At 42.1% G+C, this 14,986-nt stretch overlaps 1 protein-coding gene across 1 annotated transcript in view; it reads left to right on the top strand.

Moving 5' to 3' along the window:
* Positions 1-757: 757 nt before the first annotated feature.
* The window catches only part of LOC147115795 (transient receptor potential cation channel subfamily V member 6-like), a 128,814-nt gene continuing 114,585 nt past the window's right edge, over positions 758-14,986 (top strand). Inside the window, exons 1-3 of the mRNA XM_085991978.1 lie at positions 758-888; positions 13,029-13,109; positions 13,856-13,950. Of these exons, the coding sequence (XP_085848104.1) occupies positions 758-888; positions 13,029-13,109; positions 13,856-13,950 (307 nt within the window). The remainder of the gene's footprint in view (positions 889-13,028; positions 13,110-13,855; positions 13,951-14,986) is intronic.

Here is a 14,986-nt window from a genome sequence, read left to right on the forward strand (position 1 = left end):
TAAACGATGACCCGCTGACCTCCTGTCACTATTACTCTGTGACTGAGCATTCAGAGTGTCTCACTCTCTGATTTTATTCATGATTTGGGGATAAGTGCCACACCACCATGGCAGCAACTTGGGCAGTGTAGATGGTGGAACGTAAAGTAGAGAAGCATCAGTAAGGGGTAACGTATCATCATCTGTGAGCATCAGAAGCAGAAGCTATAGTGCAAACATACTTTTAAACTTCTTTAAAATAAACCGCTTTGAAACATTCATCCCTTTTAATATGTGAAGGAGATGTCACTCACCCTCTAAAACTGGAAAGGTGCTTATGAAATGTAAATGTCTATACTCAACTGACTTTGCATTCTGCATTTAAGTTTGGCTTTGAGAGGAATGCTGTGGATGATTCTTAAGGTTTAGGTTACAATTAATCCCCAATGCTTCTCATGAGGTAACCATGGTAACCGGATACTTGAGCAGGTGTAATTGAGTCATGAAGGTAACATGTTTCTTTAATCAGAAACACCTTCACAGTTGTGAAATATAATATCAATATATACATATCTTACAAGGGTAACAGTTGTTCTTTCCGTAACAGTTAGTATTTCTACAAACTTACGATTGTTACAGTCTTTTAACTATCAGATTAAACACTTGTAGTAATTGTATCTTTGACAGCATCACACCAAGGTATTCTTGCCTAATCCAATGTGATCTGGTTGCATGTTGTCATTCCAACAATCTGTTTTAAAGCTCTTACCTTTCTGACATGTTGTGTCTCCGTTACAGTCAGTTTGTTGGCTGCATGAGCGTCAATAGCTTGTGTAAAAAGCTTAAATTGACCCGAATCCATGAGAACGACAAAGGGCTGGAGAACCGACCAACCTGGTCTGTTACCTGGTAACATCCCAAAGCTAAAATGACAGACACGTAAGATGAGCGTCAGGGTGCGAGTTAAGTTGCACGCCAGGTGAAGGTGATAGAGAAAACTGCTAATGAGAGAAATCATTATTTATAACAATATGCAGCCAAGGAGAGCGTCAGTTTAAACAAATGCAAGCTTTCACTGTTGCACAAAACCCATGTGAGTGATATTCATGTTTGACAAGCGTTCCTGTAATTCAATGAAAGGATATCTATGCCAAGTCCAAAGGATTTCTCTGTTTCCCATGATAATGATCAGCATTCAGAGTAGGACAGCCCAGGCGATTGTGTATCAAGCTTTTCTTCTGCAAGGATTTCACCAGAAAGATACATGCTCAGGTTTGGCTTTGGCCTGAACAGAACTGAAGTCCTCCCAAAAGACTAAAATGCCAAACACTTTATGCAGAGGATGCCCCTCTGCTAATTCACATGAAAGCTGACTACAATTGAAGCATTTACACACTAGATCAGGAAGGCGGCTCACCACCACCAATAAAAGTGCTTTTACAATACAAACTTTCACAACAGCTCACAGAGTGACAAGGCATTTAAGTGAAGAGCCCCTGTGCTTAGCGATGGGGTTGGTTTTGAAGCACCGCAATTGCTGTACTTACCTAAGAAAGGATATACTTGCCACAGAGGGAATGCAGCGAAGGTTCACCAGACTGATTCCTGGGATGGCAGGACTGTCGTATGAGGAGAGATTGGGTCGACTAGGCCTGTATTCACTAGAGTTTAGAAGAATGAGAGGGGATTGGGATGCAGGGAGGATATGGGATATGCCTGTATGCCTGGCTGGGGGGTCTAGAACCAGGGGTCACAGTCTCATAGAAACATAGAAAAATAGGAGCAGGAGTAGGCCATTCGGCCTTTCGAGCCTGTTCCGCCATTCAATATGGTCATGGCTGATCCTCTATCTCAATACCATATTCCTGCTTTCCCCCCATACCCCTTGATGCCATTTGTGTCTAGAAATCTATCTATCTCCTTCTTAAATATATTCAGTGACTTGGCCTCCACAGCCTTCTGTGGTAGAGAATTACACAGGTTCACCACCCTCTGAGTGAAGAAATTTCTCCTCATCTCAGTCCTAAATATCCTACCCCGTATCCTGAGACTGTGACTCCTCGTTCTAGACCCACCAGCCAGGGGAAACATCCTCCCTGCATCCAGTCTGTCTAGCCCTGTCAGAATTTTATACATTTCAATGAGATCCCCTCTCATTCTTCTAAACTCTAGTGAATACAGGCCTAGTCGACCCAATCTGTCCTGCCATCCCAGGAATCAGTCTGGCGAACCTTCGCTACACTCCCTCTATGGCAAGTATATCCTTTCTTAGGTAAGGAGACCAAAACTGCATACAGTACTCCAGGTGTGGTCTCATGAAGACAGAACCAAAGTATTTGTTTAATTGCTATACTGGCCGCGCTAGCCGTGCTCCTATCTAGTTATCCAGCAAGTTAAACACTTATTCAAAAATCATTCTTCGTGAAGCCGTTTGCTGTTTTGAAGCTTTACTTGAACAAATTTGTGAAACTGTAAACAAAGATAAAGTATGTTTTGTACATAAACTGAGTACTATACATTCGATATTACATAAGATATAACATATTTACAACAGTAGAATAGACTAATTGTATAACTAACTAACATTTGGACTCACTTCTGTAACTATCAAATATTAACCTTTTATAAACATATTATTGTCAAAATACTACTCTGACAACGTTGCTATTATGCTAACAAACAAAGATACTCACAGATATTGCGCTTGGCCTAACATATGAAATCAGATTACATTGGATTGTGAAACCCTTATGGAATCCTCTATTACTGCCAGGTTCTTCCTGGAATTCTACTTCCTGTGTTACACAGGAAGAAAGGTACAAAGGTCAAATGACCTCTCACAGGAAGAAAGGAACAAAGGTCAAATGACCTCACACAGGAAGAAAGGAACAAAGGTCAAATGACCTCTGCTTCATAAACACACTGCTAACACAATAACTACCACCAGAGGGTGCTACTGCATGTAAAAATGTCCAGAATGTCACATAATGTCCAGAACACTCCCCGTCTGGGGTCATTAACGACTCCACATAGTCCGAGCTCTACTTGTCACTGGAGTCCTCTGGCGACAAAAGAAGAACCACCTCAGAGACGGTCCATCGGTGTCGATGATAGGATGCAGCTTCATTAGACTGCTGTGAGGAGGTAGGTTGCGTTCTGCTACGCACAGTTCCAATCTGGGTATGGTGAGGTCTGGCTGGGGCGCCACTTGCCTCTATCAAAGACGAAGCTGATTTTGCTTTGTCCTTCTTGAGTGGTGACCTTCAGATAAGCCACACTTGCAATGGCCTTAGCGGATGCGTCTGCAAAGACACAAAGCTCTTTGAATTGGGCATTTAAGGGAGAGAAAGATGAATAGCAGCGAGGTATTCGGATCTCCTGTAAGTCTTGGAGTGAGTCTCTCCATCTGTCCCACTCTGCTTCCATCTCTTCAGGGAGAGGTGAATCCCACTCTTCAGCGCGTGTGGAGAGTTCCCTGAGGAGCAGCCTGCCTTGTATGGTGACAGGGGCTAAGAAGCCGAGAGGGTCGTATAGGCTGTTGACTGTAGAGAGCACTCCTCTATGTGTGAAGGGTTTCTTGACGTCTAAGACTTGGAACGTGAACGTGTCTGTTGCTATGTTCCATGACACCCCTAGGCTACGCTGTAGGGGGAGGTCATCAGTGAAGAGGTCTAGGTCTTTGACGTCCTTAGCACGATCTTCAGGGGGGAATGCCTCCATCACTGCTGGTCTGTTAGAGGCTATCTTATGCAGCCTGAGGTTGGATAGTGCAAGTAGTTCCTGGGCTCGTCCGAGGGTACTGATGGCCTCTGCTTCGGTCGGGAATGACTTCAGTGCATCGTCGACATAGAACTCTCGTTCGATGAACCCTCTCACATCACTGCCAAAGTCGTCTTCTTCTTCCTTGGCAGCCTTCCTTAGTCCGTATATGGCGACAGCAGGGGATGGGCTATTCCCAAAGACATGGACACGCATTCTGTAGTCCACAATGTCTCTATTGGGGTCATTGTCCCGATACCACAGGAAGCGGAGGAAGTCTCTGTGGTCTTCTTTCACCACGAAGCAATGAAACATGTGCTGGATATCGGCAGTGATGGTGACGGGCTCTTTCCTGAATCTCATGAGCACTGCCAAGAGGCTGTTGTTAAGATCGGGCCCTGTGAGGAGTACGTCGTTGAGAGAGACGCCCTGATATGGTGCACTGGAGTCAAACACCATGCGGATCTGTCCACTGCATGGGGCAAGGTAGCTTGGACGACCATTCTCCAAGATGGAAGTCTTGGGCGTGCTCGCCTGAGATGGCTTGTTCTCTAGTGTGCGACGTCCTACAGGGTACACATTAACGAGACATATTTTGGAGCATGCTCTTGCGCTCACTCCTTCTCCACACACCTCGGTGCACCTGGATGTAATCTCTGGACCAGCAGCTCCCTCTCTCTCCCCGCCGTGCTCTGAAGTGGGAGGAGGCGTCTCTGACTTCCAAGGAGCTGGGCCTGGGTGGAGTGCTGAAATGTGCCGATCACTTTCACATTCAGTGCATTTTGCATCTACCTTGCAGTTCTTGGCGAGATGGCTCATGGAAGAGCAGCACTTGAAACATATAGAGTTCTCTTTAAGATATTGTTTCCGATCTTCCAGGGACAGCTCCCTGAAGCCTCTGCACTTCTTTAAAGGATGGGGCTTGTTGTGGATAGAGTATTGTTTGCTCATATCCTCAGGTTTCTTCTGAATCTTTGTGTGCTCAGTTGAGGACACTTGCATTTTGTGGACAGATATTGGTGTCTTTCCATGTCTGTCGAACTTGTCTCTTCTGGCAAGTGCTGGGTGGGCGGAGAAGAAGTTAAAGCTGGGGTCGTTCCTGGCTTTGGCTTCTTTACGGATGAATTTAACGAACGCAGAGAATGGTGGGAACGCCACGTTGTGCTTTAGCTTGAACTTTGATCCTAACGTTATCCACTTCTCCTGCAGGTTAAATGGAAGCTTCTCAATGATGGGACTTACCCCTCTGGAAGTGTCTAAGTATGATAGACCGGGTAGGTAGCCGTCCTGCTTTGCGGCTTCGAGTTCCGACAGCAGATCTCCAAGGTCGCGGAGCTTCTGGGGTTCCTTACTCGTCAACCTCGGAAAGTTCTCCAACCTGTCAAAGAGAGCCCTTTCAATGGCTTCGGGCGAGCCGTAGCTTTCTTCCAGCCTCGCCCAAGCCTTCTTCAACCCCTCTGGCAGCTGTCCCACATTGGCCGCTTTTATCCTGCAGGCCTGTCCGGCGGACTCTGGGCCGAGCCATTTGATAAGGAGGCTGAGCTCTTCTCCTGCCGACAGGTCTAAGCCCGATATGGCATCGTGGAAGCAGGACTTCCAAGTCCGATAATTCTCCGGCCTGTCATCAAAATTAATTAACCCCGAAGTCACCAGCTGGGTGCGTGCAAGGTATTTGGCGAGGTCGTAGGTGCTGGGACCTGTGCCAGGGTTGCCTTGGCTAGGGGCTCTGTTGGGGGTCTCAAGGAACCGAGAGGGGATTTGCCTCTGACTTTCTCTATTCGGCATCCTATTCCTCTGCACCGTGTCTTCCGTTCTGCTGGGGGAGACCCTGCGGCTTGAGGCACGCCGTCTGCTTTGACCTTGGTTGGCAACTTGTGGCATGTTATACGAAGTGCTTGCGTCTGTAGAGATGTGTGGGCCTCCATCCCTTTCTCCTGTAAACTGTATGTCGGCATGGTCGCTCACGTAATCTATGGTGCGCTGTCGTGGACTCTGCCACGGAACGGGAATTAAAGGTTTGTAAGCTGTCTCGGGAACAGCTCCCTCCAAAATTGCCTCGAATACTTGTGTCTCGGCTAATGCAGCATCTATCTCTTTTTGTTGCTGCAGAGCATCTAATGTGGCTTGGAGACGGGCCTGTTCAGCTTGTCGTTCAACCTGGTGACGGGCCAGGTCAGCTTGGTGTCGGGCCTGTTCGGCTTGTGATTCAGCTTGGAGACGGGCCTGTCTTACTTTTATTTCTATTTCACTGTCCACATGCGCAGCTCTGGCTTGAGCTGCTATTAGCATAGCCCGTGCTTTGGCGATGGCTATGCTTACTCTAGAACCACCCAATGACCGTGAACCAACTTGCGATCTGTAGTAACCGGAGCTTATAGACCGATTGTCACGTTCTACAGTTTTGTCTGCCTGTTTAAGGTCTTCTACTTGCTGCAAAGCATTTTCGTTATTATCTTCTGACATGTTGATGTGAGGTAGATGTGCTCTACGAGGTTAAGGCTTACTCTGGGTTCCTCCTGCTCTGCTCTTCACAGCTAGCCGTATTGCTATCTTTTCACTGATATCTTTTCACTGATATCTTTTCACTGATATCTTTTCACTATATCTTTTCACTGATATCTTTTCACTGTACTGGCCACGCTAGACGTGCTCCTATCCAGTTATCCAGCAAGTTAAACACTTATTCAAAAATAATTCTTCGTGAAGCCGTTTGCTGTTTTGAAGCTTTACTTGAACAAATTTGTGAAACTGTAAACAAAGATAAAGTATGTTTTGTACATAAACTGAGTACTATACATTCGATATTACATAAGATATAACATATTTACAACAGTAGAATAGACTAATTGTATAACCAACTAACATTTGGACTCACTTCTGTAACTATCAAATATTAACCTTTTATAAACATATTATTGTCAAAATACTACTCTGACAACGTTGCTATTATGCTAACAAACAAAGATACTCACAGATATTGCGCTTGGCCTAACATATGAAATCAGATGACATTGGATTGTGAAACCCTTATGGAATCCTCTATTACTGCCAGGTTCTTCCTGGAATTCTACTTCCTGTGTTACACAGGAAGAAAGGTACAAAGGTCAAATGACCTCTCACAGGAAGAAAGGAACAAAGGTCAAATGACCTCACACAGGAAGAAAGGAACAAAGGTCAAATGACCTCTGCTTCATACAAACACACTGCTAACACAATAACCACCACCAGAGGGTGCTACTGCATGTAAAAATGTCCAGAATGTCACATAATGTCCAGAACAATTGCTCTGCCATTTCCTAGTTCCCATTATAAATTCTCCCATTTCTGACTGCAAGGTACCTACATTTGTCTTCACTAATCTTTTTCTTTTTACATACTTGTAGAAGCTTTTACAATCTGCTTTTATGTTCCTTGCAAGTTTATTCTCATACTCTATTTTTCCCCTCTTAATCAATCTCTTGGTCCTTTTTTGCTGAACTCTAAACTGCTCCCAATCCTTTGGCTTGCTACTTTTTCTGGCAACTTTATATGACTCCTCTTTGGATCTAATACTATCCTTAATTTCTTTTGTTAGTCATGGTTGGGCCGCTTTTCCTTTTGTGTTTTTGCGCCAGAAAGGAATGTATAACTGTTGCAATTCATGCATTCATTCTTTAAATGTTAGCCATTGCCTATCCACTGTCGTGCCTTTTAATGAAGCTCCCCAATCTATCATAGCCAACTCACTCCTCATACTATCGTAGTTTCCTTTGTTTAGATTTAGGACCCTAGTTTCGGATTGGACTTCTTCACTTTCCATTTTAATGAAGAATTCTATCATGTTATGGTCACTCTTCCCTAAAGGACCCCGCACAACAAGATTATTAATTAACCCCTTCTCATTGCACAATACCCAATCTAGGATAACCTGTTCCCTAGTTGGCTCCTCAACGTACTGGTCTAAAAAAACATCTCGTACACACGCCAGGAATTCATCCTCCACAGTATTATTGCTAATTTGGTTTGGCCAGTCTATATGTAGATTAAAGTCACCCCATGTTTACTGTAGTACCCTTGTTACATGCATCTCTAATTTCCTGTTTGATGCCATCCCCTACATTACCACTACTGTTTGGAGGCCTATAGACAACTCCCACCAATGTTTTCTGCCCCTTGGTGCTTCTTAGCTCCACCCAGACTGATTCTACATCTTGATTTTCTGAGCCAATATCTTTTCTCACTCTTGCTCTGATTTCATCCTTTACTAACAAGGCCACCCCACCTCATTTTCCTTTTCACCTGTCCTTCCTAAATATTGAATATCCTTGGATATTCAGCTCCCAGCCTTGGTCACCCTGCAGCCATATCTCCGTAATCGCAATTCTGTTGTATCTGCTTACATCTATTTGTGCCGTTAGTTCATCTACCTTATTACAAATACTTCGTGCATTCAGATACAGTGCCTTTAGAGATTTGTCTTTTTAACATTATTAGACAAATTAACATTTTTTTGTACTATTGCCCTATTTGTCTTATTACCATTTTTTCTTACCCGGACCCTATTTGTTAGTGCACTCCTTTGTTTGTACACTCTGTCCCTTCCTGACACAATCTGGTTATCCTTACCCCAATCCCCTTCCTGCACTGCTTCCTTGTCTTTCCTCTTTAGCATTCTAGATTTCTCTCCACTGGGACCCTCCCCCACCTCCCCCCCCACTTATTTAGTTTAAAGCCCTATCTTCCTCCCTAGTTATTCGATTTGCTAGAACTCTGGTTCCAGCATGGTTCAGGTGTAGTCCATCCCAACGGAACAGCTCTCTCTTTCCCCAGTACTGGTGCCAGTGCCCACGAACCGAAACCCACTTCTCCCACACTAATCTTTGAGCAACGCATTCATCTCCCTGATCCTATTGACCATATGCCAATTTGCTCGTGGCTCCAGTAATAATCCAGAGATTATGACCTTTGCGGTTCTGCTTTTTAATTTAGTCCCCAGCTGCTCAATCACTCTCAGCAGAACCTCTTTTTTGGTCCTACCTATGTCATTGATAGCTACGTGGACCACGACAACTGGATCCTCCCCCTCCCACTCCAAGTTCTTCTCCAGCCCGGAGGAGATGTCCTTTACCCTGGCACCGGGTAGGCAACATAGCCTTCGGGACTCACGCTCTTGCCTGCAGAGAACAGTTTCTATCCCCCTAACTATACTGTCATCTACTGCAACCACCTTCCTTTTTACTCTCCCCACTTGAATGGCTTCCTGTACCACGGTGCCGTGGTCAGTTTGCTTGTCCTCCTTGCAGTTCCCGCACTGGTCTAGAAGGGTTGCAAGAACCTCGAATCTATTGGACAAGTGCAGGGACTGAGGGTCCTGCAATACTACCTCCTGGATCCCCAGGATACGGGGTAGGACATTTAAGACTGAGATGAGGAGAAATGTCTTCACTCAGAGGGTGGTGAACCTATGGAATTCTCTACCACAGAAGGCTGTGGAGGCCAAGTCACTGATTATATTGAAGGAGAGAGATCGATTTGTAGGTACAAAAGGCATCAAGGGGTATGGGAAGAGAGCGGGAATAAGGTATTGAGCTAGAAGATCAGCCATGATCATATTGAATGGTGGAGCAGGCTCGAAGGGCCGAATGGCTTACTCCTGCTCCTATTTTTCTATGTTTCTATGTTTCTAAACACCTCTATCAAATCTCTTCTTAGCCTTCTCTGCTCCAAGGAGAACAACCCCAGCTTCTCCAGTCTATCCATATAACTGTATTCCCTCATCCCTGGAACCATTCTAGTAAATCTCTTCTGTACCCTCTCCAAAGCCTTCATGTGTTTCCTAAAGTGTGGTGCCCAGAATTGGACACAATACTCCAGCTGGGACCAAACTAGTGTTTTATACAGGTTTAGCATAACTTTAGTGGAACTGAGGCACAGACTATGCAACATCTCCTGCAATGCCCATCGTTAGAGGAACCCTGCACTGTTGCAGATCTTGCCGAATCCAACAACAAGGCGCAAAAATGTGTCCAGTTCTGGCTGGGCTATGTATAGACTGTCCGTGGACACGATAAGAAGAAGCATAACTTCCTGGCTTTTGTACTCTATGCTTCTATTTATAAAGCCCAGGATCCCATATGCTTTATTAACTACTTTGTTAACCTGTCCTGCCAGCTTCAAAGATTTGTGCACAAACACCCCCAGGTCTCCCTGTTCTTGCACTCCCTTTAAAATTGTACCATTTAGTGTGTATGATCTCTCATTCTTCCTACCAAAATGTATCACCTCACACTTCTCTGCGTTGATTTTCTCATAGCATTTTACTGTGATGGTTGCACTTCTTACAGGGCATGCAGCAAAGTTCATGATTCACCACAACATTCTTTTCTAGCAGCAATTAATATGCCAGGCAAGTGATATTAAGCCAAAATACCAGTATTCACACCCATTTCCTTGGTTGGCCAAAGTTCTCCATTTGTAAGCTAATGGCATGTAATATTTGAAGTGACAATTAATTTGACTGATATTCTATTCTGGACTTTTCTCAAAGAAATACTCCAGAATATGCTGTACAATAGCTTATTCTCCCAAATTCATCCGAGAAAGCCCAACCCCATCTCACAAAAAAAACCAAGGTAAGTACAGATGAGAGAGGTCATTTGGCTCATCTTTGCATTAAAACCTATGGTCTCCCCTTTCCCCTAAAGCTGCTGGGTTGCGAGGAGGGTGGTCTTCAGTGCTATCCATAGGTCTTCATTGGAGCATGCCTGCAAGGAGGGAGAGCCAGGTTTGAAGCCCCAAGCTGATTGTTACTCTCACTGGATATACAGCATGGTAACTGCAGGTGTCCTTACAGCAAATGGCACAGCTCTACATCTGGCTCTCTGATCAACCAGATCCTATTGAGACAGTTCCCCCCAGTCGTTGCTAGGTATATGTGTCAGAGCCGACAGATATGGTTGGTGGTATCTTGGCGAGTGTGTCCAATCCAGTAGATCAAACTGGTGTGCCTTCTTTCATGCAGTACCACTGAAAGCGAGACATACTGTGATTGGAGTGCTTCTGAGGAAGCATTCAAAAGTTAGTTGAGCATTCTAATATCTTAGTGGTGCCATTGGGTTTGCTGGGTAGAGGAGCATCTCCATACACCAATGGTTGCCAAATCAAGCTATTTCATCTCTCTGCAAATGTTGGTGTCCAGGTACAAGCAGGTGGGAGTAGATATAGGGCAGTGTGATAAAAATAACATGCTCAGACTACTTAAGGGAGTGACTGATGCCACTGAACTCGAGAAAGCATCTACGGCTCACTGAAATGCGTCACACTCTAATGTAGAAGCTAACTCCTCAGATTCTTTTGCAAGACCTATATCCTGCCTTTTCCTACGTCATTAGTTCCAAATGTCTTTTCAGAAGTGTTTCACTATGTCCCTCAACATTACATTTGGAAGATTACACTACATTATGTAAATACATTAAAAATCTGTTTTTTTTTAAAGAAACTTAGCACTTGGGGGCTGGCCTCCTGTTTGGGGTGTCCAAATTTTGCCACATTTCCCCTGAAGCATGATATGTTTTTATCAAGCTGTTCATTGGAAGTAAAGTGAACAATAATGATAAATCTATTTAGCCATTCTTTCTACAGATCATTCCTTCTGTTTATTGTTAGTTACCGAAACAATAAATACTCTTCCATAATACAATGAAAACATGTCAAGAAGTTGACCCGTGTGTTTTCAAAACAATTAGGCAGATAAAGTCTCTCCTTCAAGGATTGTTTCTGTAGTCAATATCACATTGCACTAAAAGGTTTTATACAAGCATGATCAAGAAGAGAACCTAAGGTAAGAATGTTAAACCTGCCTTTATAAACTAAGATAACCATCTTCAAGTTACTAAACATAAGCTATTAATAAAAAAAACCTTCCGAGTTTAGTACTACTCAGATATTAAAGCTTGTGAAAATATTGTTAATGTTTCTATAAAAATCTTAAACACAGACCATGTTTAGGATGTAGACATATGACTTAAGACGTGCAGCCAAAAGCCAGAAAAATATTTTCAAGCTAATTTGACAGTAAGTAATTCTTGGGAAGTAAACAATGACAATTTGCCTAGTTTTGTAGTTCCAATATTGCCATTTAAATGTGTGCAAAGGATAGGTGAATAAAATGCTCATTGTAAAACAGGGATAATTTGGAACTTTATTTGCAGTTTCATTATTTACAAGTGTAGAATTCAGCATAGAATTTTGAGCTGCAGCAATAGAATACTACATTATGATTTCAGTGGTACCAACAGAGGCACATATTCATAAACTGATGCCCATTACTGTAATTGTTTCTCATGTAAGGTAACATTTTTCTACATTAATCTTAGAATTTTCTTGCCACTTTGTTTTAGTAATAATATTTGAATTCCTAACACATTAACAAGTGAAATAGCAAACTAGAAAATTGAGGTGGCTTAGTGTACCTCAAATTTATGTACCTCCAGTTTATAAAGAAAAAGCAAGTAAGCAATATTAATTTTAATTAAATAAAATAGTAATTAAGAGTGGGTGCTGAAAGCAATTCAGATATGAAAATTATGCTAACTGTAACTAATGGGAGAATTCATATTAGTTGTATACATTTATTTTTTTAATAAAATAATAATAGAAATATTTATGTTTAAGAATATTTTAAAAGGCATTTTGTTTGAAGACATCCAATTGGTATAAATTATACAAGTTGGTAAATTTTAATGAAACATTAAAGTAAAGCAGTGTTTGTTAAAAAAATACCTCAATATTTTCCTTTTCTACATTTGTCCTTTAGGTTACCCACCTGGCCTTGAGAGGATTTCAAAAATAAAAATGTTAACAGGATTACAATCTTTGTAGTATATTCCAAGACTACGTTGATTAAGAGGTTAAATGGTTGTATAATTCTACCGTATAATGTTCAGCAATGAAAATTACAATCTATTTTCACTAATATTCTCTCATAGAAAGCTGATATATATTTACTGTAGTAAACTGTATAAAATGCTAAATACATTAATGGACAAGGTTTTCAGAATAAAATGGCTAAAATGTGAGATCCCAACGCGGAGTCTCACCCACTGCCAACACATATCAGGAACTGACGGGTGCGCTTACCACAATTTTCTGTCCATTAATTTTTGAGAGGAGCATGCCTGTATTTTCCAAACCATACTCCCAGTAGGTTAGGCCCTGTATCGGGAGTGCGCATTCAGAAAAGCAGCTCTAATATGTTTTTATTCTTGAAGCAATGCTTATAAAATCCCTTTCCCTCTTTCTCCTTTTTAAAGGAATCAACCAGGGCCAGAGCTGCCCAAAGTATTTTACAAAATCCATATGTATATCACAGTGAACATGAACGATACAGCAAGGTAACCAACTTGAAGAGCACCTTAAGAACAAATGTATAACAAAGATGAGCCACTTAACAATCTGCAGGAACAATAGTTTGAATTTTGTAGAACATATTGTAGGGGATGGGAAAATATGAGCCACACAAACAAGTAGGTACATTGCAATGAAACATTTAATAAATAAAGCAGTATTTGTTTAAAAAATTTGAATATCTTCACTTTATATATTTGTGCTTTTGAATACTCCATCTGGATACTGAAAAAGGATTTTAAAATTGAAGTCACCAAATATTCAAAATGCTTATGGATGAGGTGTTTAAAATAATGGGACTGGTTTTGTAAATGCATGTTCCCAGCATGGTGCCTCACTCACCAACAGAACTGAGCCATTTATATTTTGCATGAAGAATTGTGCTGAATTTTGGAGACCTTACTGTTGGTTTGGGGAGGACAAGATGGTAGTATCAACCAGAAAAACATGAGAAAGGTGTAAAATTTCAATCGTTATTTAAATCTGGACACAGTGTAAAAATACTGCTACAATTGGTCATAATTTTGATAACTGAGTTTTATTTTTATTTTTGGTTAGTCCATAACACAGTTTCAAAACTTTAGAAGTCCGGTATCGATCCTCAGACTAAGCCACAAATCTAAGAAGGGAAACATTTTTTTTGAGCTATGAGATTATCTGACATTTTAAATAGATTTGAAATGACTCTAATGTTTCATTAATTGAATAAGTACAGAAAAAATTGTTTTTACAGACATGGAAGTGAGTTTTTTAAAGCAGCTCACATGAATGACACTGTCAGCATGAAGTCCTTATTGACAAGCAAAGATTTTGATCCTGCCATTCGAGGTGCGTTTATAGTATCTTAATAAATAATAGTCTTAACTTTATTACTCTCTGCATTTTAATTCTTTCCTCCCCACTTTTAAGCTCCCCTCCCCATTGTGCACTATCTATAAATCAAGGCTGGGAATTAGATTTACTCTGCTAGAAGTAGACCAGAACTGAATCTTAGCAACAGCATGAATGTGATCCAGGTTAACTTGTCTATATTTTTCTCCTCCCTTCTTGCCTCATCTCTGATTTGAACCTTTCCTTCGTTTTGGCTGAGATCAGGGTCATTACCGAATGGAGATTGAGGATTATTTGCCTATGTTATAGCATGGTGTCAGCTGTGGCTCAGTTGGTAGCACACTTGCCTCTGAGTCATGAATGGTTGTGAGTTTAAGTCCCACTCTAGGGATTTGAACACAAAAAGCTAGGCTGACACTCCAGTGCAGTACTGAGGGAGGGCTGCACTGACAGAGGTGCCGTCTTTTGATGAGACGTTAAACCGAGGCCCTGTCTGCTCTCTCACTTGGACGTAAAAGATCCCATGGCACTATTTCGAGGAAGAGCAGGGGAGTTATCCCCGGTGTCCTGGCCAATATTTATCCCTCAACCAACGTATCAAAAACAGATCACATTGCTGTTTGTGGGAACTTGCTGTGTTCAAATTGGCTGCTGCATTTCACACATTACAACAGTGAGTCGACTTCAAAAGTGCTTCATTGTACTTCGCTGTAAAGCACTTTGAGACATCTGGTGGTCATGAAAGGTGCTATATAAATGTCTTCTTCACGCTGTCCCCATGGACCAGCCCTATTCTTCTTTAGAAACAATTTGCTGTTGTCTAACTTCCTTCGACTACAAAGATCTTTTCATTAGTGGCTCAGTTGGTAGCACTAGCACTTGAACCCGTGAAAGTCCAATTGGGAGACAGGCATTGATATTCATCCATTGAAAAAAGACCAATAATACAGTATTTAGAAACCAAAATATTCGTGATGATATATTCTGATAAAAATTACAAGTTACAGACTTATTACAATACTCCAACATTGAC

This window comes from Somniosus microcephalus, chromosome 6 (assembly GCF_052327205.1).
Source record: "Somniosus microcephalus isolate GS21.2 chromosome 6, FLI_Smic_1.0, whole genome shotgun sequence".
NCBI classification, from domain to species: domain Eukaryota; kingdom Metazoa; phylum Chordata; class Chondrichthyes; order Squaliformes; family Somniosidae; genus Somniosus; species Somniosus microcephalus.